This window comes from Geotrypetes seraphini, chromosome 7 (assembly GCF_902459505.1).
Source record: "Geotrypetes seraphini chromosome 7, aGeoSer1.1, whole genome shotgun sequence".
Taxonomy (NCBI): domain Eukaryota; kingdom Metazoa; phylum Chordata; class Amphibia; order Gymnophiona; family Dermophiidae; genus Geotrypetes; species Geotrypetes seraphini.
In genome coordinates this window covers 153,653,710-153,676,267 of record NC_047090.1, presented here as the reverse complement: position 1 = coordinate 153,676,267, position 22,558 = coordinate 153,653,710, and the positions used below count along the sequence as shown (strand labels likewise).

At 38.6% G+C, this 22,558-nt stretch overlaps 1 protein-coding gene across 1 annotated transcript in view; it reads left to right on the top strand.

Annotated features, from left to right (window-relative positions):
• Positions 1 to 22,558, top strand: part of PLD4 (phospholipase D family member 4) — a 95,125-nt gene that overhangs the window by 7,671 nt on the left and 64,896 nt on the right. The window contains exons 3-4 of the mRNA XM_033953033.1: positions 6,381 to 6,580; positions 18,815 to 18,998. Of these exons, the coding sequence (XP_033808924.1) occupies positions 6,381 to 6,580; positions 18,815 to 18,998 (384 nt within the window). The remainder of the gene's footprint in view (positions 1 to 6,380; positions 6,581 to 18,814; positions 18,999 to 22,558) is intronic.

The window sequence follows — 22,558 nt, the reverse complement described above, 5'->3', positions numbered from 1 at the left end:
GGTCATAAAAACATATGAGAATCCAGGGCGTTTGTGCATAAGTTTAAGCAGAAATGCCTCTTAAAATTACCAAGCTTCCAAGTTTATTTAATATTGGTCAAACCGTATATCATACTTCTAAGCGGGGTATATTTGATAAGTAAAAGCCAAAGGGACAATACACACATACCGGAACAAAAGGGAAAGAGGTGGAACTACATCAAATTATAGGACAGTAAAGAAGTAAAGGTTAAATTAGAAACAGCATATCTCTATTTGCACTAAAACAGTTAACAGAAATGTGCATAACAGCCTCTATGTTTACAGCACCTGTGCCATATGGTATGTCCCAGATAGTGTAAACCCCTGTATTTTAAGCCCTAGTGGTAGAATCCCCCAGAATGTTGTGAGCCTGCTCTAGGTCACAATGGCAGTCTGATGTTTGAACCTGTAGATGGAGCAACTGCAGTGAGTGGAGAAATCGTAAGAGGGATGGCTAGACTGAGACTGACAGTCTTCTAAAGAAACCTTAGGCTCCTGGAAGGAGTACTGTATATTAGCCCCACTTATGGGATGTTTCTAGTCAGTGAAAACAACTAGAATTGTGCTAATCTCACAATGCGTATGCAAGCATTATTTAAACAAATGGCTAAACTAAGCCAACATCCACAGGTAGGCTCACTTTCTTAATTTTCAACTGTTTGTTGCAAATAAGTGAAATAGATAACTTACTGCATGCAGATGCTATACTTGAAAAACAAGATTTTGGTCTGGGGTGTAGATAGCTCTCCAGTTTTGGGGGCACCCAGAGGTGGACCCCTCCTCCCCCCGCACTGTAAACATACTGTTGATGGCAGGGATGAGAGGCCCCGCCAGCCAAATAAGTACAATGCCACTGCTCTCCTCCTCCTTGCACTATTTCCTGGAGCAGTAGTACTATATTTAGACTATGATTTGTTGAATAAAATTGCACACTCTTGGTCTTGAACCTCCACTGTTGTCTGTTGGCTCGGGGCTTCAACATTCCCACTAGCAGAGATAAAGGGATGCTGCAGTTCTGGAGGGGACCCTGGCCACCCCCCCTGTGGCTACAAATAAACACTTGAGAGGCAGTGATCTGCAAACAGCAAGATTCCTATCACTATCGATTCCTCTCTCTCCCTCAATGACCACCTCAACTCCTTGGCAAAATCATGCTTTTTCAGCCTTCACATGTTGAGGAAAGCTAGATCCTACTTCAGCCAACAACACTTTGCCATCCTTGTCCAATCCATCATCCTCTCCAAACTAGATTACTGTAACGCCATCTACTTAAATCTATAAAAAAAAGTATTCTAAGACTCCAGCTAATCCAGAATACTGCAGCCAAACTGATCTTCTCAAAACGCAAGTCTGACCATGCCTCCCCACTCCTTGCCAAACTTCACTGGCTCCCAATAATCTCCAGAATCCATTTCAAATGTTCCTGCCTGGCTTTCAAGATCATTCACGGAATCCTGCCTCCTCTTATCCCACTGTCTTTCAACTCCTCCAGTCCCGACTCCTCCAGAACTGCCCAAAGGCTTAAACTAGCCTTCCCCTCTCCACGCGGCATCCACTATTCAGGCAAACTGGGAAAATCCCTTCTCTTTAAAATCACAGGTCTTTGGAACGACCTCACCACCCCGCTGCGGAATCTGAGCTCCCTTCAGTTATTCCGCAAACAACTGAAAACCTGGCTTTTCAGCAAATTGTAGCTCTATCCTTCCCCCCTTTCTCTCCCCCCTTCTACACATAAGTTCATGTAATCCTTTTTCTTCTTCTCTACCCACTATTTTAAGTTCTTGTAAACCGTGTCGAGCTCCATTCTCATGGAGATGATGCGGTATATAAACTTAAGGTTTAGATTAGATTAGATTAGCAGTGAACAAAGCAGAGTAGACCACCAGAGGGCATGTTGGGGGCATAGTTTGGGTGGAACTAGGGCAGGCTTATGATTTGGATGCTTTTCTGTTATTTATTTATTTATAGGATGCTTTTCTGTAATAATGGAACGTTGTAGAAAATGTCTAGGGCACAAATTGGAGATTTTAGGCTAGTCCTGTTTCAATAAGTGCCAAAAAGTTGCCCAAACTGACAGATAACCACTGGAGGGAGTAAGGCATGACTCCCCCCCCCCTTACTGACCCCTCCCATCTCCCAAAGATGTGAAAGAAATGGTACACACCAGCTTTCTACTATTACTACTACTATTATTTCTAGATCGCTACCAGACGTACGTAGTGCTGTACAGAGTCATGAAGGAGATGGTCCCTACTTGAAAGAGCTTATAATTTAAACAGACAAGATAGATAAACAGGATGCCAGGGTGGGGGATTCAGTTAGGGAGGAGGTTAATCTGCCCGACTAGGGTGGTGAGCAGAGAGGAGTAGGGTTATGGATTGAAGGCTTTATCATAAAGGTGGGTTTTCAGTCTGCTTTTAAACAAGGTAAGGTTAGGGGCATGACAGACAATCTCAGGTAGTTTATTCTAGGCATACGGGGCAGCTAGATGAAAGGAATGTAGTCTGGAATTGGCAGCTTCTCTGAGGAACAGAATTCTCGGGGAGGTGTATAAGGAGAGATAAGAGAGGAGAGATACTGAGGGGCTGCAACATGAACACACTTGTAGGTTAGTAATAGGAATTTGAACTGTATGCAGAGACAGATAGGGAGCCAGTGAATTGATTTGAGGAGAGGTGTAAGGTGAGTGTAGATAAGCCGTTGTACTTTGTTTTGCACTGATTGCAGAGGGGAGAGGCGGTTCAGTGGGAGACCTGTTAGAATTAAATTGCAGTAGTCTAAGCTTGAGATTATGAGAGTGTGGATAAGGGTCCAGGTAGTGTGCTCAGAGAGGAAGGCGTGAATTTTGGTGATGTTCTAGAGATAGAAGCGGCAGGCTTTAGCAGTCTATTGGATGTGTGTAGAAAATGAGAGGTCAGAGTCGAAGACGACTCCAAGGTTGCGAGCGGAGGAGACTGGAATAATAATAGTATTATATACAGAGATGGAAAACCAAAGGAGAGGAGCGGAGGGTTTAGGTGGAAAGAGGAGCAGCTCAGTCTTGGACATATTTAGTTTCAGATGGCAGTGAGACATCCAGGCAGTAATGTCAGCCAAAAAGACTGAGACTTTTTCTTGGACTTTAGGTGAAATTTCAGGTGTAGAGAGGTAGATCTGTAGAAACCATGAGAAGAGATCAGGGCACCGAGAGAAGAGGTGTGGAGAGAGAAAAGAAGAGGTCCTAAGACAAAATCCTGGGGTACTCCAACTGCTAGTGGGAAAGCAGCAGAGAAGGGTCCACTAAAGGTGCGATGGGAGAGATAGGAGGTAAACCAGGAGATTTGCGAAATTCAAGCAAGGATGGCGTATCAAGAAGTAAGTAGTGATTAACAGTATCAAAGGCAGCAGACAGGTCAAGCAGGATGAGGACTGAGTAAAAAGGCCCTTAGATCTGGCTATGAACAGGTCACTTTAGACTTTGGTGAGGGCAGTCTCTGTGGTATGTAGGGGGTGAAATCCTGATTGTGGAGGATCAAGAGTCTGTCAAGATGAAAGGAAATCAAGGCAGCGACGGAGGACAGCATGCTCAAGTAGCTTGGATAGGAAAGGAAAAAGGGAGACAGGGTGATAGTTGGACAGGCTTAACCACCGCATGTTTGAAGGCATCGAGGACAGTTGCAGTGGAAATGGCAGATGGAGGGATAGCAGTATATGAGATGGGGTCAAGTAGAGGGGTGAGAATAGGGTCTGAAGGGCATGTAGTAGGCTTGCTTGAGGACAGAAGTTGTGCGGTTTTTTCCTCTGTGATTTCAGAAAAGGAAGAAAAGTTGGCAGTTGAAGGAGGGTCGAGAGGGTGGGACCAGGCAAGGGGAGGATATGCAGGTGCTTCCTGAGTTGCTTGGACGGCGACAGCTTCAGATGTTATGGCCAATCGTATTAGAAGAGCAAGGAGGTTTCTGGAGTAGCCTAGTGACCAGTGTGCAGTGGACTATAGAGATGGAGACCCAGGCCCATATTCCAGTCTACCTAGTATACTTTTAGTGAAATGTGTAAGCTTCCAAAACCAACTGTACCTATATAAAGATGACACCTGCAGGCATAAGGACTATTGTTGTGTACAGGTGGGTAGAGTAAAGTTTTGAGTGGGTTTTGGAGGGTTTACTGGTTTTAGAGGGCTTACTATACTCTTTAAGGGGGTCATAGTGAGATGTGTATCTGGGACCTTTTATGTGAAGTTCACTTCAGTGCCCTCTAAGTGCCCCCCACTGCTCAGCTGGGATGCTTGTGTGGTCAGTCTACCAAGAATGCTGGCCCCTCCTACATTCCAATGGCTTGTTTGTGTGTGGTTTTCTTTTTGAAAATGGTCCTAAAAGATCGACACCACTAAGCTCAAAAACATCTAGGAAATGGTTATTTTCAAAACAAAAAGACGTATTTCAGGTTTGAATTAATTTTCATTTTTTTTTGCTGGATGTTTGAATGTTTTGCCCAAAATGTCCTTTCCCAGCTTCTCCTCTCATTGTCACCTCCTGTCCACCATTCTGCTCTGCTCTTGTGGTGCAGGGCCAGATGGGGCCGGGTGCTCAACGTTCCCCTTGCACCGTCCTGCTCAGGCTATCACTGGCAGTTCCTCCGCACCTCTCCCAATAATCCATCCCATCACTACTTCCGTCGCTGTGATGAAACTTCTTGCAATCAATCGTCCCATTCCATGTTGAAAATGCCCCTCCGTGTCAACTAGCCCACAAAATGGGAGAGAAATAGACATTAACTAGTCTTTTAGCCCTTTACATTAACGGGTGCTAGAATATATATCTGTCTGTCTGTCTTTCTTTCTGTCTGTCTCTCTCTCTGGCCCCCTTTCTTTGTCTGTCTTTCTGTGTCTTTCCCTGCCCCTGTGCAGCAGCAGCAGCATTTCCCCCACTCCCCCTTCTCTTCCCGCGGTCTGGCCTTCGGCCTCCCCTTCCCTTCCCGCAGTCTGGCCTGCTCCGTTATTGCCTTGTTCCTCCCCTTCCTCCTGCCTCCTCCTGACCCCCCACCCATCTTTTGTAGTCTACACATCTATCTCTCCCCCCCCCCCTCCACTGGATCAGCATTTCTCCCTTCTGCAACTCCACTCCCCCCCCAATCTAACATCTGCCCCCTCTCTTCACTCTCCCCTTATGCTCCAGGTTTCTCTCTCTCTTTCCCTTTCTTCAGCTCCCCCAACCTTAGGCCTAGCATTTCTCCCCCATTCCTGGGTCCAGTGTGTCTTTCCACCCTCCCCCTCCCTGTGCCTGGGTCCAGTATTTGTTGTGCCCCCTTCCCCAGGTCTCCAAATGCTGTGGTGGATCTCAGTAGAGAAAGAGCTGAAAGCTGCTCTATCCATCAGAGTCTTTCCTCTACTGTGAGCAGATAGACAGATGGTCGCTATGGGTCTACCGTCCACCTACCGGCCTCCTGCGCTCTGCTCTGTCCAAACCAAGAAAACCCCCGGAACTGCACCGCAGTCGCCGTCTCTGCATTCTATTGGCGGGTCCGCGAACGGCCCTTAACCTCCGTCTTTATTTTTGATTGGCTCTCTCAGCATTTTACGGCTCTTCTATTGGCCGGTCGGTCCGCGGGACTCAAAACCGAAACGAATTATGGGCAGAGGCAGGAGGGCTCAAAATCTGACCTGGCTAGCGGTGAACTTCAGCCGCGTCCGGGAAAAAGGGCCCGGGGAGACCGGAGGAGCGGAGCGGGCTTGTGGAGGTGATCGGCGCCGCAGCTTTGTCCCGGCGGCCTCTGAGCGGCGGCGCTGGGTGCGTGAGAGGAGCCTGCTGCCCGAAGAGGAGGAGCGGCGGGGTCTGAAGAGGCTGAGCTGCGGCTCCCCGAGCTGATATTTCTGCCGTTGGCTCCTTCGGTCCCGGCTGTCTCTTTCGCCATGTTCCGCCTGTTGTGTGGTGACGTATTAAGCGCGCATGCGCACTCTCGCTGCGGGCACAGTGCGACAGATCAGATCTCAGGGAACACGCGGCGAGAGTGCGCATGCGCGGCTAACATTTTATTATAGATCAGGAAATAAAAAAAAAAAGAAAACTGGAAAGCAGAAATTTATGTCCAAGAATATGATATATTTAAATTTATTTTTTTTTAGAAATTCTTCATAACCAATGCCTTGTCCTTCTCATTCCCAAGAGTCACAAGGAGAGTGGATTTAGAAGTAATGATGTCAGGTGAATCTTCCAAAAAGGCTGTAAGATCAAATATCCCTTTGTAAGGGCAAAATCTCTTGATTCAAAATCAAAGTGGTAGAGCAGGCTGAAAACAGGTGTTCAACTGAATGGACCCTTCTGGGCCCAATATCTAAGCATTTTTTCAGCTGGGCTTGATATATAAATTGGCTATTTATTTTCTAGTTTCAAAGGTTAGGAATGTTTCTAATGATGTGCTGCGCAGTCATGATGACCGTTTACATCCTGAAAGCACTAGCAATATTCGTTACCACTGGGACTGAAGAAACTCTCCTCAATAAACGGATACATGCAAAAGATGGCATAGCCCTTGAAAAGCGTGGACCCAAGATGGAGCATGCTCACAGTTGTGGTGACCCCTGCAGGTGAGCTAAAGTCATTAGTTTTCAATGTATCTAGTAGTAGTTCGCAAATGAAGGGCCCCTTTTATCAAGCTGCGCTAGAAGTTTTCAGCGTGAGCCAGCGTGGTAAATGCTCTGACGCTCATAGAATTCCACTTTGTCCGCTCGCGCTAAAAACCTCTAGTGCAGTTTGATAAAAGGGAGAGGGGGAGTAAGTGACTGGAAAAAATACAAAAATAGCCAAATGGTTTTATATAATATGTACAGGTAGTTATAATATAAGACTGATGGAAGTTGATCATCCATTTGTAGTTGTATGAATATAGAAGCAAGCTGTGATACCCTCTGGAAGGCATTTAGTATCAGCAGTCCTGCCCAGTGTATTATCTTTTCCTCTTGATTTCCAAATATGATTCTGACAAGTTTTTTTTATGCCTGTGTAACTGCAAAACTCTCTATTTGCCATTAGCGTTTTCTCTGTTAGGAGAGCCTTTGGTGTACTGTGTCTACTGCATTAAACCACATAAGACACTCCATTTGAGTCCAAATTTATTTATTGTCCAGCATATAATCAGAATCATCATGGAACTGTAACAGCAGGGAAACTGGAAGACACGTAGGCCCGGAGTATCTATATGGCATTGATATTGGCAGCTGCCTAAAAAGTGCTACTGATGACTTGTCAATCACACGACTGCACCGTTTAGAAAATCGCGCCTCTAGAAAAGATAGGCACTGGAAATGTAGGCCAGGGTTTTTCAGGCCTACATTTCTGGTGCTTATCTTTGTCATGAATCATGCCTATGTAGGCACTTTAGGCTGTCTACTGCCACTTCTGGCATTAGCCACACCCACAGTGAAAGTAGGCAGCCTATAGCGCCTAAGGAGGTATGATTCAGTCATTGATTTTTTAGGTGCCTTGATAGCGTTATGATGTTTTAACGCTAAAATTATAACCCAATTTGTAAACCCTGAGGAAGCTGCTTGTTAGCAGCAAAACGGGTCCCCTTCGGACAAATACTGATTGGGGCTATAGCGGCATATTCCATGCAGCCTTATTGACATAGGTCAAAGCAAAAGATAAATGCTCCATTTTACAACTATTAATGCTGGTTGTCACTTAATATGATGTTGATTTTCTCATATTGAGACTTTGCTATATATCTCCAGCATTGAGTTATAGCATTGAGTATCTAGAACCGCTAATATTGGTCGAGACTATTAATAGTGTCTTATGGTGCAATACACTCAAGCTGATTAGTATCAGTAATAAATTCTTCTGAGAAAAAGAAAAATTTTTTTTCTATAATGTATTAAACACTTTTTGAGTAGTAATAATTTATTAGATTGATGAAAAAAGTCATTGTAGTATATGAAGGTTTTGGATCAATGAAAGATATAATGAGTCAAAATGTGTGATCATGGCACCGAGGTACCCCTCTCTTCAAACCCAGCATGCACCCAAAAGAGGGAGAAAAAGCCTCAGACTAATGTAGCATTAAAAAAGGGGACAAATCCTTTTTCAGATACATTAGCGACAGGAAGAGAAACAAAAATGGGATAGAATGCCTTAGGCAATCAGATGGAAACTACGCAGATTCTGATACTACCAAGGCAGAACTGCTAAACGAATACTTCTGCTCAGTATTCACCTGTGAAGCACTGGGAGCTGGTCCACAACTACAGATAAGAGACAGCCAAAATGACCTGTTTCAGGATTGCGAGTTTACACCCAGTAGCGTCTACCACGAACTTTCAAGACTCAAAGTAGACAAAGCCATGGGACCAGACAATCTACACCCCAGGGTACTCAGAGAGCTGAGTGAAGTTCTGGCTGAACCACTATCCGTGCTCTTCAATCTTTCCATGCGCACGGGAAAAGTACCCCTAGACTGGAAAACAGCTAACGTAATTCCACTCCACAAAAAGGGCTGCAGAACAGAGACAGAAAATTACAGACCGGTGAGTCTTACATCCATAGTGTGCAAACTCATGGAAACACTGATCAAACAGAAACTTGACAAAACTCTAGACGAAGAAAATTTACGTGATCCACACCAACACGGATTTACCAGGAGAAGGTCCTGCCAATCTAATCTGATTGACTTATTTGACTGGATGACCAGTCATCTGGATGCCGGGGAGTCCCTGGACGTGATATATTTGGACTTCAGCAAAGCTTTTGATAGCGTCCCACACCGCAGGCTGTTGAACAAACTAAAATCGATGGGATTAGGGGATACATTCACTAAATGGGTAAGGGATTGGCTAGATGGTAGGCTTCAAAGGGTGATGGTAAACGGTACCCCCTCCAAAACGTCAGCAGTGACGAGTGGAGTACCTCAGGGCTCCGTCTTAGGGCCGATTCTATTCAATTTATTCATAGGAGATTTGACCCAAGGGCTTAGAGGAAAAGTATCACTGTTTGCCGACGCCGCCAAACTATGCAACATAGTAGACAAAAACAGTGTGCCTGACTTTATGACGCAGGACCTACGGCAGCTGGAATAGTGGTCATCAACTTGGCAGTTAGGCTTCAATGCTAAAAAATGTAAAGTAATGCACCTAGGCAAAAAAAATCCACATAGAACTTACACACTAAATGGTGAAACCTTGTCCAGGACCACGGTGGAACGTGATTTAGGAGTGATCATTAGCAATGATATGAAGGCTGCCAATCATGTGGAGAAGGCTTCGTCCAAGGCAAGACAAATGATGGGCTGCATCCGTAGGGGTTTTGTCAGCAGAAAACCTGAAGTCATAATGCCACTGTACAGATCCATGGTGAGACCTCATCTCGAATATTGTGTTCAATTCTGGAGACCACACTACCGGAAAGATGTGTTGAGAATTGAGTCGGTTCAGCGAATGGCTACCAGGATGGTCTTGGGGCTCAGGGATCTCACGTATGAAGAAAGGTTAAAAAAACTGCAGATGTACTCACTGGAGGAGCGAAGAGAGAGGGGGGACATGATTGAGACCTTTAAATATATCACGGGGCGTATAGAGGTGAAAGATGATATCTTCAGTCTTACAGGGCCCACGGTAACCAGAGGACACTCGCTGAAAATCAGGGGAGGGAAATTTCAAGGTGATGCTAGGAAGTACTTCTTCACCGAAAGGGTGGTCGATCATTGGAACGAGCTGCCTCAGCAGGTGATTGAGGCCAACAGCGTGTCAGATTTTAAGAGAAAATGGGATATTCATGTGGGATCTATAGGGGAGTAAGAATCAGGGAGTTGGTATGGGCAGACTCGATGGGCTATGGCCCTTTTCTGCCGTCAATTTCTATGTTTCTATAGAACCAAAAGGTACAAATCAAAACTGAATTTCAAATGATGTTTTAATTGACAAATGTTTAATATATATGTATTTGTTGTAAGATGAAAAATGAATAAAGAATTATAAAAAACAAACAAAAACAAACTGCTTTAAATACTTTCACTGGCAAAAAAACTCCCTCACAGAACAGCTCACGTTTAGAAAAGGGCAAAGTCTCATCGTGGTTGCACTTTTCAAGGCTGCATTGTTTGTTCCCCTGATGAGCCAAACATTGGTGAAACAAGGTCGCTTGGAAGATTGGAGAAGACATGACAGCTTTGGAGCTCAAGTCGTCTTTTGTCAGCTAAGTCCTTGAACATGCCTCTGGGTGACTTTGTCTTTTTCTGAACCAGAGCTGTTCTGTGAGGGAGTTTTTTTGCCAGTGAAAGTATCAAAAGCAGTTTTGATTTGTACCTTTTGGTTCTATACTGCTACATTAGTCTGAGGCTTTTTCTCCCTCTTTTTGGGTGCATACTGGGTTTGAAGAGGGAGGGGGGTACCTCGGTGCCACGATCACACAACATTTTGACTCATTATATGAGCATATTATATGTTGTGCGTCCTCATATAATTTGTTAACACATCAGTGAAAGATACCCATGCCACAATTCCTATATGGATAATATCACTATGATCCTTGGAGTGGCAATTCTGAGATTCTTTCCTTCATTTAGTTACCTAATCTCTGTATGATTAACCTTGTGTGGATCCTGATTGGTTGTGGTTAATCTAAAATCTTTTTCACCTTTCTTATCTTCCAACAGATTAGCCAGAGCAGTTCACATAGCTGTTCATTTGATGCACAAGTTAGGTGGTACTTAGTTCAGACATTTTGGCCCATTTTCTATAAACGGCGTATTAACTTAGGCGCTGGTAGATGCCCTACTAGTACCTAAATCAAGTCTAAAATGCTGTTTAAAAGTGGTCGAAAGAGAAATTAAAAGGCGCCTACCAGCGCCTAAAAAATGGTGCTGGAATCGCACCGCCAGAGGTGCCTACCAGTGCCTAATGCCACTGTAGGTGTGGCTAATGCTGGAAGTGGCGTTAGGTGCTGGTAGGTGCCTCCGGCGGTGTGATTCACATCAAAGGTAGGCGCTGGAAATATTTGACCTGAAAACCCTGGCCTACATTTCTGGTGCCTACTTTTGCCAGAGGCGTGATTCTCTAAATGGCGTCGTCGCACAATTGACACGTGATAAGCAGCCACCTTAAAAGTGGCCGCCGATAACAGTGCCATTTAGAGAATCCGGGCTTTTTTCTCATTTAGGAACCCTTTTACTAAGCTGTGGTAAGCATTCGTGAGTGTTTACTGCAGATTAAAAGGCTTACTGCAAAATACGCTCAGGTGTCCAATCCAATCTTAGTCTTATATATCGGGTCATTCCCAAAAGGGACTCGAACCGGTTAACAAAATTAGCTCAGAAGAGCATAGGAAATCAATAATTGGACAGGAAGTTCATCTATTACAATCCCTTATTTGTCAGCTAAAAGTTTCTTAAACAGATACGTCTTCAAAGTTTTTCTAAAACATGTCAAAGAAGAGAGGAGTCTAATTTCTGAAGGGAGGTCATTCCAGATTTTTACCAAGGCAAATGCCATGGAGTTTGAAAGCCTACCTAAAGTCTGAATACCTCTAATAGAAGGGAATACTAATTTAAATTTATGTATTCCTCTAGTAGAAAGAGGTTGTTGAGAATTAAAAGAAAAGGTAAGTAATGGGGAAAAGATCCCATATAAACTTTTAAGTACAACATTAGCACACTTGAACTGAACCTTCCAGTAAACCGGGAGCCAATGCAATGCCCTCAGTAATGGAGTAACATGATTGTATCGACTCTTACCGAAAATTAATTTGGCAGCTGTGTTCTGGATAAACTGCAATCTCTTTAAGTTACACTTGCATAAACTGATGTAAAGAGAATTTGCATAGTCCAAGTGAGCTAATAGCCTGGACCAATACGGCAAAATGATGCTGATGAAAAAAAACTACGAACTCTCTTTAACATCTGTAAACTAAAGAAGCATTTTTTAGATACATTGTTAATTTGATTAGTCGAAGAAAGAGTAGAATTCAAAATAAACCCAACGGTACTTGGACGATCAAAAAGACAGGTTGTCGGGGCGTGGCTTGGAGCGCGCACGATATGGCAGCCTAACTACAGCGCTCCCGTATCCAGGCAACAAACGGAACAAAATTAAAACTTCTACTTTTTCAAATCGCTAAAAAAAATACACTAAACAACGTCGGAGATGGCGAATATAAAGCAGGGGAAAGCTGAAAAACCTTCAACATCGGGAATATCAGCAAAAAGAACAAAAGTCACTCCCCTGTCACCATCGAGTGTCCCGTTCCCGATGGAGACTGAAGAAATCACTGAAAAGGCTGATATAATGACTGAACTGTTTAAAATAAAACTTATGCTGACTGAAAACTCCAATAAAATATCTGAAGTAAAAGAAGAGCTTCTTAACATGAAACAAGAAATCCAAACTGAGAGACTGAGAATGACAGTGCTGGAAGAAAAAGTGGAGAGGTTTGAATCTTTCACACAGGAATATGACAAAGATAAAAAAGAAATAGCAGCTTTAAAAAATCAAATGGTGGACATGGAAAACCGAGGAAAAAGAAAGAACATAAGAATTTTGGGGCTGGCTGAAAATATTGAAGGAGGAGATCCTGTACAATTCCTAGAAAATCTGTTACCTAAACTGCTTCAGCTCAACTCAAAATGGCCGTTAGAAATTGAAAGAGCCCACAGAATCCCCACAAGAAAGCCAGTAAACCAAGCTGCTCCAAGACCTTTGATATTCAAGGTATTACGGTATCAACAAGCTCAAGAAATATTAAAAATGGCAAAAGCAAATAAAAACTTGAATTATAAAGGATCAAAACTGATTTTAGTACCGGATTTTGCTAAATATACTGCTAACATAAGAAAACAATTCCTCACATACAGACAGCAGCTGAAAGAAAAGGGATATATATATGGAATATATTATCCATCCACTATGAGAGTATCCAGTGGAAATAAATCCATATATTTTCAAGACCCGGCAAAACTGAAAGAATTTCTGACACAAAAAGATCCTAAGTTTATATAAATAACAGAACAATTCAGCTGAAGAAAGAAGAAAGAAGAAAGAAGAAAGAAGATGGAAAAAAAAAAGGGAAAATAAAGAAGATTATTAAAAGAAATGTTATCAACTGGAAATATAATTTATTGAAATAATGGATGCAATAATATAACAATATTTAAAAATTAGCATCCACAATCATTAATATCATTAATTATTATTAATATTATTAAAAAAAAAAAAAAAAAAAAAAAAAAAAAATATATATTATTATTATCAAAATATAAATAAATTAATTATTTTAAAAAAAAATATATATAAAATACAAGTTTTAATCAAAATAGATAATATATTCTATTATATAGCATATTAAATTATTATGATAAAGGATCAATGAAATGATTTACAATGAAAATATCATTAAAATATTGAAAGGAAAAATTTATAATTGTTATATTGAGAATAAGATTTAAAAATGAAATATATTAATTATTATAAAAACAATATTTTAACACTGTATAAGAAAATTATAATTTTATGAAATATATACAAGAAAATAATTGATTATTGACAGAAATAATTAATAAAATAGATGTCTAATATAAAATTTTTATTTGATTTAATTATTCAGTCATATTAACTTATTATGAAAAATAAGAAAATAATGTAATGGAATGATAGATAATTAATAAAAGATGAATTTATTATAAAACTTATTTACTGACATAAAATGTATATTTTAATCAATTATTCATTCAAATTAATTCAGTATGAAGATGATCTATGAAAACGATTGAAATGCATTATAATTAAGATCAATATTATATATTTATATAATACTGGATATATTTAAGTTATATGATGATATAGATATAGATATATATAGAGAATAAGAGCTATATTTGAAATATGTTTATTTATTAGAAATATTATATTATAAGTATGCATGATATTGAATTTAATTTTATAATTCAAATATATTTAATTCTCAGTGAATTCATAAAATTTTATAGATTAAATGAATATAATTTTTAATAATATAAGGGTGGAAGTATATAGAATGTATTGAATTCAGAAATATATTTTAAATAATATAATGTATTATTAGTTGCCTGGAGATGGAGATGTAGGTTTTGCATGACCAATGCGTGTTCCAAATCAGAATAAGATAATGGGTGGGAGGGGAGGGAAAATAATGGGTGGGTTAGGGGATAAATTTTCAATGAATGTGCTAGGAGCTAATCATGTAAACAATCATAGAATATTGATTAAGTATAATTATTAATCAGATGGATCTAAAAATGTATTCGCTGAATGTCAATGGTTTAAATCATCCTATTAAGAAGAAGAAATTATTATCGTTCCTTAAAAATCAAAATGCGGATATTTATTTTATTCAAGAAACTCATCTTTCGGAAATTGAATCAAAAAAATTATCTGGAGGTTTTATTTCTAAATGTTTATTTGCACCGGCTTTAAAGAAAAAGGCTGGAGTGGCTGTTCTAATAAATAAAAAATGTAATGCAGATTTTAAACTAATTAATTATGATCCCTTAGGAAGATGGGTGCATGTCGAAATGGTTCTGGGAAATACTACCCTGAATTTATTCAATTTATATGCTCCTAATACGAATCAAATGGAGTTTTTTAAACAAATTCAGCAATTGCTCTTACCACTGGCTACATCTAATTTAATAGTAGTAGGGGATTTCAATGCTGTAATGGATCCGATATTGGATAAAAAACCAAGTAAAGTTATGAAATCATTAGGCTTAGATAATTTGATACTATCTTGTGATTTAGTAGATATATGGCGAATTCTTCATTTTAATGATCAGGAATTTTCTTTTTGTTCTCAGGTCCATAAATCCTTTTCACGAATTGATTATATATTTGTTTCTAATAATATAGCGCAGCGTGTCTTAAAAGCAGTAATTGATCCCATTATAATTTCAGATCATGCTGGTGTGTGGATTAATCTTCAAAATTATGATGCTGAAAACTCTGATTTAATTTGGAGATTTAATAATGATTTATTAGCGGATTCAAAATTTCTTGAAGATTTCAAAATAAAAATGCAAGAATTCTTTCAATTTAATGAATCAGATGATATTAATGCTGAGATCTTATGGGATGCTTTTAAAGCAACTATGAGAGGAAATATTATTTCATATTCAACATTTATTAACAAACAAAAAAAAAAACAATTTATTGAGATGGGAAAGCAAATTAAATTATTAGAAAATAAATTAATTGAGAAATGGGAAAATAATACATTACAAGAATTATTAAAATTAAAAGTTAAATACAATGAAATTTCTTCTCAAATTGTGAGGAAAGACATTTTCAACAAACAAGTACAATATTATGGAAATTCAAATAAAGCTGGTAAATTATTAGCAAACTTTCTAAAAGCAAAGAAAAGAAAATCTAAGATTATTGCAATTAAAGATACAAAAGGTAACACACATACCAACACAAAAGATATTATAACACAATTTCTTGATTTTTATAAAGAATTATATACTTCCAATTCTTATAAAAATAAAGAACAAGACGGATTAACTTTTTTAAATTCATATATTGGACCAAATATTCCAGATCATATAAAAGGAAGTTTAGAAGAACCTATATCATTAAAAGAATTAGAAACAGCATTGAAGTCTCTTAGAGTTGGATCCGCTCCAGGTGGAGATGGGTATACTGTTGAATTTTATAAATTTTTTCAAAATATCATATTACCACATCTGTTAAATTTATATCAATATCAAATAAAGAATGGAAAAATTTCTGGTACTATGGCAGAATCAATAATTATAGTCTTACCAAAACCAAACAAAGATCCTACTCTGGTTTCAAATTACAGGCCTATTTCATTATTGAATGTGGATAACAAATTAATGGCTAAAGTATTAGCATTAAGATTGGCAAAAGCTCTCCCTTTCATTATTGATGTACATCAAACAGGATTTATTGCTAAAAGACATTCATCAAATAATACTAGATTAGCATTCCACTCATTAAATTTAGCAAAAAATATAAATGATCCAGCTTTTTTAATATCTTTAGATGCAGAAAAAGCTTTTGACAGAGTGGAATGGAATTTTATATACCAAGCTTTACAATGGTTTGGTATAGGATCCGGTTTTATTGAAATGATTCAGACATTGTATAGCTCTCCTGGAGCAAGATTATATATTAATAATAATTTATCAAATAGATTTAACTTGCACAGGGGAGTTAGACAGGGATGCCCTCTGTCTCCTTTACTTTTTGATATTGTCCTAGAACCTCTATTAATTGCAATAAACAAAACTAAGGAGATAGAGGGAATATCATTTAACAATTTTGAATTTAAAATATCTGCATATGCAGATGATATATTATTATATTTAAGAAAACCGGAAACTACTATTCCATGTATACTTAATTTAATAGAAACATATGGTACTTTTTCTGGATATAAAATTAATTGGAACAAATCTGAAATTCTCCCAATAAATGTTCATTGTACCAAAGGATTATTTGACCCATATTCATTTATTTGGAAAGATGATGGTATAAAATACTTAGGAATTATGATCAAAAATACAATTGAAGACACAGTCAAAGAGAATGAAAAACTTTTATTGAAAAAAATAACAGAAATGTGTGAGCAATGGAATCCATTACATCTTTCTTGGTGGGGAAGAATTCAAACAATTAAAATGATGATATTGCCTGTGGTTTGTTACCAAATGAGTATGATTCCAATATTTTTTCAGGGGTCATTTTATAAAAAACTTAACAATATTCTTACAAAATTTGTTTGGTGTGGGAAAAGATCAAGAATCGCTTTAGTATCATTACAAAGACCAATTATGGAAGGGGGGGTAAATTTTCCAAATTTTTATAGGTATCATCAAGCCTATATCTTAAGACAGGGTATGTATTGGATCCTTCCAGAGCTTCTAGAAAATGTACCAGATTGGCTATATTTAGAATGGCGGCTCCTGTTCCCTTTATATCCAGAACAGTTAATAACTATAACAATGCCTAAAAGATACAAAGACCACAGAATTTTATTTGACACTTGGAAAACATTGAGATATATTAGTAATCTATCACCTGAACCTATTGCTAAATCTCTAAATCAATCAATATGGATAAACTCCAGGATCAGAATTGGCGGATTTAAAATCGTCTGGAAACAATGGATAAATGCAGGAATAAGAACATTGAATGATATCATATCAGAAGGTTCACTGCTTAGTTTTTCACAATTGCAAAATAAATTTGGATTAAATAAATCACAATATTTTAAATGGATGCAATTGAAGCAGGCCATTCAGGTAGGGTTCCCTGAATGGAAAAATCTAAATAATCAATATAGTTTACAGGTTCTATGTTTCCAGACGGATTTGTTGGGTCACCAAGCCGCAAAATGGTATAAATTGATATATGGATTTTTAAATAAAAAAAAGAAAACAAGTCTTAGGGATATTTGGAGTATTGAGATAGGTCAGACAATTTCTGAATCTCAATGGCCACGATTTTGGTCCTGGAGATTAAGATCTACAAGGTCAGCATCTATGAATCAAACATGGTTATTTTTATTACATAGAATATTCTGGACCCCAACGCGCCTGCAAAAAATAGATAGTACTATATCTAATAGATGCTGGCACTGTAAATTGGAAATAGGGACGTTAGATCATTTAATCTTTTTTTGTCCCTTTGTAAACGCATTTTGGAATTTAATTTGGCCCCAAATTAATAAGTTACTAGAGAATCATGTAGGACTCTCGTATGACACCATATTATTTGGTACTGCAATGAGAACTAAGAGTCCGATTTCAGCAAACAATAATAAGCTATTACTAATACTAACAGGAGTCGCCATGCAACAAATTACTCAAAATTGGAAAGATTACACCAAATTAAATTATACGTTCTGGTGGAATTCTGTTTGTCATATTTATAAAATGGAAAAAATAATAGCGTTACAACAGGGAAATCATCTTAATTTTAATAAAATTTGGCAACCATTGACAAAATATTCTAATGATTAGTTCTTAGCACAATGATAAATAATTATATATGAATGGGGTGGGATTTGACTAATTAATGGAAATATACTATATAAAAAGGGGATGGGAATTATATTATATATGCTAATGTATAATCTTTATCATATCATATTTTAAATACGATGTATTATTAATGACAATATTTTAAATATGTAAAAAAAACTTTATTGTATATTATATTACTCAAATATTGTAAGAATGGAAAACTTATAAATAAAAATTTAAAAAAAAAAAAGACAGGTTGTCCAAGTACCGATAATCAAAACTAGTTTTAGACGTATCTAAAACCAGCTTAGGCCTTTTCACTGCCTCTGTATGCCCAGAGTGAAAAGGGGCATTTTTGGAGGAGTGGATAGGGCGGGATGTAGGCCTACCTAGACGTATCCCCTCTTCTACAAAACCGCGCTAGCGGTTTTTAGTGCAGAGCCTTGCTGAATGGCCCATTCTGCTCCTGATGTTCATAGGAACTCAATGAGTGTTGGGAGCAGCGCGGTTTTCTCTGCGCTAAAAAATGCCTGCGTGGTTTCGTAGAAGAAAGGGGTTAGTGGTCTGACAGCCATAATCAAAAAAGTTTGACAGATTGCCAAAAATTAAATAAATTTATAATTGCTTTTTCTACACTTTTTAAAAAGGAGTAGGAATTTTAAACCTTTTGTACTGGGGTTTTAATACTGGAAATTGGGTCTAGAGAACCAGTGCCATATGTGGCAGATTACTTGATGTAGCCTTTAAGGTAGCCTACATATTTCAGCTTTGTGACCTTTTGTGTCAAGACGTTTAATATCTATTGCAGTTTTGTGCTTGTGGAAAGTTTTCCTGTTGACATGACTTATGAAGATAACATCACTAATGGAAAACCTTTGTATGATGCATGGATGGATCTCCTCAGCATTGCCAAGGAGAATATTAACATAGCTTCCTTCTATTGGTCACTGACTGGAGCAGATGTAGGTGTAAATGACTCATCTTCTACTCCGGTAAGTATACATTCATATGGATATGAGGGATACAGTTATCAAGTTCCAAGTTTTTATTAAAATTTGATACAATCATTTATCTGATTTCCTAAGCAAGGTACAATTTAATTAAAATTAGATACCATACATATTTAAATACAATAAATACAGGAAACAAACAAACCTCCACCCACACCGACTAACTTGAACAAAAGGAAAGGAAGGGAGGAAGTGCAATCTTTAAAGAAAAGGTAACATTTAAGGGAAGAACAATTTGAAGGGGATTGAATGAGAGAAATGAAGTATCTCTCATTAACGAATTATAGATTATAGGTGTCCTTAAATAAAAAAAACACTTCATAGAAACATGATGGCAGATAAAGGCCAAATGGCCCATCTAGTCTGCCCATCCGCAGTAACCATTATCTCTTTCTCTGTTTGAGAGATCCCATGTGCCTATCCCAGGCCCTTTTGAATTCAGATACAGACACTGTCTCCACCACCTCGCATCTACCACTACCACCGTTTCTGTAAAAAAGTGTTTCCTTCGATTACTCCAGAGCCTATCACCTCTTAACTTCATCCTATGCCCTCTCATTGCAGAGTTTCCTTTCAAATTAAAGAGACTCGACTCATGCGCATTTACATTATGTATGTATTTAAACGTCTCTATTATATCTCCCCTCTCCCGCCTTTCCTCCAAAGTATACAGATTGAGATCTTTAAGTCTGTCCCCATACGCCTTATGACGAAGACCACATACCATTTTAGTAGCCGTCCTCTGGACCTACTCCATCCTTTTTATATCTTTTTGAAGGTTTTGGCCTCCAGAATTGTACACAATATTCTAAATGAGGTCTCACCAAAGCCTTAGACAGAGGCATCAATACCTCCTTTTTCTTACTAGCCATACCTCTCCCTATGCAACCTTGCATCTTTCTAGCTTTTGCTGTCACCTTTTGAAATGATCCAACCTGAAAATACCTTTTAGGGAGTAGAGTAGAATGTTAATGGGTATGAACAGCAATCTAAGCATGGTGCATGACTGTTATGATTCTGGGTATGCAGTGAAATACATAGAGATACATACATAGAAAAATGACAAAATGGCCTTGTTGTTTGGGGGTTTTTGTCAGTGTATCCTAGGATGTAAAATGTATGTTGTTATATGAAGCAGGATAAGCAATCTGATAGCCTGTAACCTGTTGTCCTAAAAAAAAAAAAAAAGAAAAATGACAGCAGATAAAGATCCATATGACCCATCCAGTCTGTCCATCCATTATCTCTTCCTCTTCCTAAGATGCACCACTGACAGCATCCCTTTTCCTTCAAGGGACTCCATTTACTACTACCCTTTGTCATCTTCCACTCAACTAGTTTCCAACCCAGTCACTTTTTAGCCCACACTGAGACTGCTCAGTTTATTTTTAAGTAAGAACTGGTTGAAAGACAGAAAACAGAGAGTGTGTTTAAATGGCCAATATTTTCAATGGAGATAGGTAAATATTGGGGTTCACTGTCAATACCCCTCTATAATCAGTTTATTTCTTTTTATATTTTTGAATTGTGAAGAATCTTCTGTACTTTGATCTGCTTCAAAATTAATTCACTTCGGAGGAAAAGAGCCTCAGAACCCCATATGCTGCTGATATTTGTTTTAAGCAGACATAATAGAAAGGGTAAAAACCTCACTGGCTCAAAAACCTCCTATTCCGACCTAATTACTTGTGATGAGAATCAATTTATCTTTATGTCAGCTATTCAAACATTCATAATAGCTGTCTTGATCATTCAAAAAAAAACTTCATGCAAAACAACTTATCTGGATCGGGATTCTGTTTTCTATTTGTGCTATCTCTGCCCAGTCCTGTTCTTGCCGACAAGAGCTAGCCGGCATTTCGCTATTACAGCTGCGTCAGGGCAATGGACTTCTTCCTTAGAGAAAAGTACAAAATAAAATCAATAATGATAACAATTATAGATTGAGATTTTTAAGTCTGTCCTCATACACCTTATGACAAAGACCACACACCATTTTAGTAGCCTTCCTCTGGACTGAATCCATCCTTTTTATATCTTTTTGAAGGTGCAGACTCCAGAATTGTAAAAATATTCTAAATGAGGTCTCACCAGTCTTATTCAGGGGCATCAAAGAACAGGCCCAAGAGCAGAACTTTGAGGCACACCACTGGTAACATCCCTTTCCTCAAAGCGATCTCCATTGATTACTACCCTCTGTCACCTTCTACTCAACCAGTTCTTGACCCAGCCCATCACTTTGGGACCTATCCCGGAACCACATCTGTCTTTTTCCAGTCCTCTGGGACTGTGCCAGACTGTAAAGAAGTACTGATAAAGTCAGATAGTGGAACCATGAGAAAATTCCTAAGTTTTTTCACTTCCTTCAGATATATCCTATTCTACCTCGTCACTTTGTCCAACTTTAGCTAACACAGTCTTTTGTACCTACTCCTATCACAATTTGTACCTACTCCTATCACGAACATATCCAAAAAGTGTTGTTTGCCAATTTTACCATATTGCCTGTTTTATTCTTCTGTTTGCATATTTGCTTTCCTGATTTCTTTACCAGCTTTTCTTAGATTTTCCAGATATTGTTGCCTGTCTTCCACTTTCTGTGACCTCCAATAGTTTATGAAGGCCAACTTCTTGTTCCTTACCTTTTCAGATATTACTTGGAGAACCAAGGCATCTTCTTTTCCTCTAAGGCATCTTCTTTTCCTCTTACATATATTTTCTTTCCTAACAAAAAGGTTTGTTGCCCTTAAAATAGCTCCTTTCAGTTTTACCCGCAGCTTTTCTTCTTCCACAAGCTGTTCCCATCCAGCTAAAAACTATTTTAGACATTCCTCTATCTTGACAAAGTTGGTTCTTGTGAAGGTTAGAACCTTCACTTTTGAATAAACCCTTTCTATGTATGTCTTAATATTAACTGCATCAGGGATCATTGCCATGACACAAAGTTGATTTATGCCATATTTACAATTTTCAGGTGATAAATAGTAGCCCCCAAATTTCTAAGCACTAAAATAGTGTGGTACTTTGAGGAATGTTGCTCTCAGTGCAAAATGAGGCATTATTTGTTACTTGGGACACTGAACACAGCATATGTCAACTTTGTGATAACAACCTTGGATACCCAGCACTGTGTCAAAACACGGCTGTTTCGGGTCAGCCAATTAATAAAGTTACTCCATATCTGCACCTGTGATTCAATTCTCCATTTTTGGCTCTCTCTGCTCTGGTTTTACTTGTATTCTGTGGGGATTTTCTTCTTCTCTGTTTCAATGTCTTAAATATTAAACCACACCATCCAGTGATCACTGGATCCCAGATGTTCACCCCCTATAACATCAGGAATACTTTCACTATTCATAAGCACCGAGTCCAAAATGGCCCTATCCCGCATGGGTTCCATTGCTGGAACAGTTCTCCCTATAAAGAATCCAGGTTCTCCTTATTTCTAGACAACCCCCAACAGAGATGTCCCAATCAACATCCAGCATATTGAAATCATTTATTAGTAGTATTTTCTCTGTGAATGTCCTCAATTAAATCTC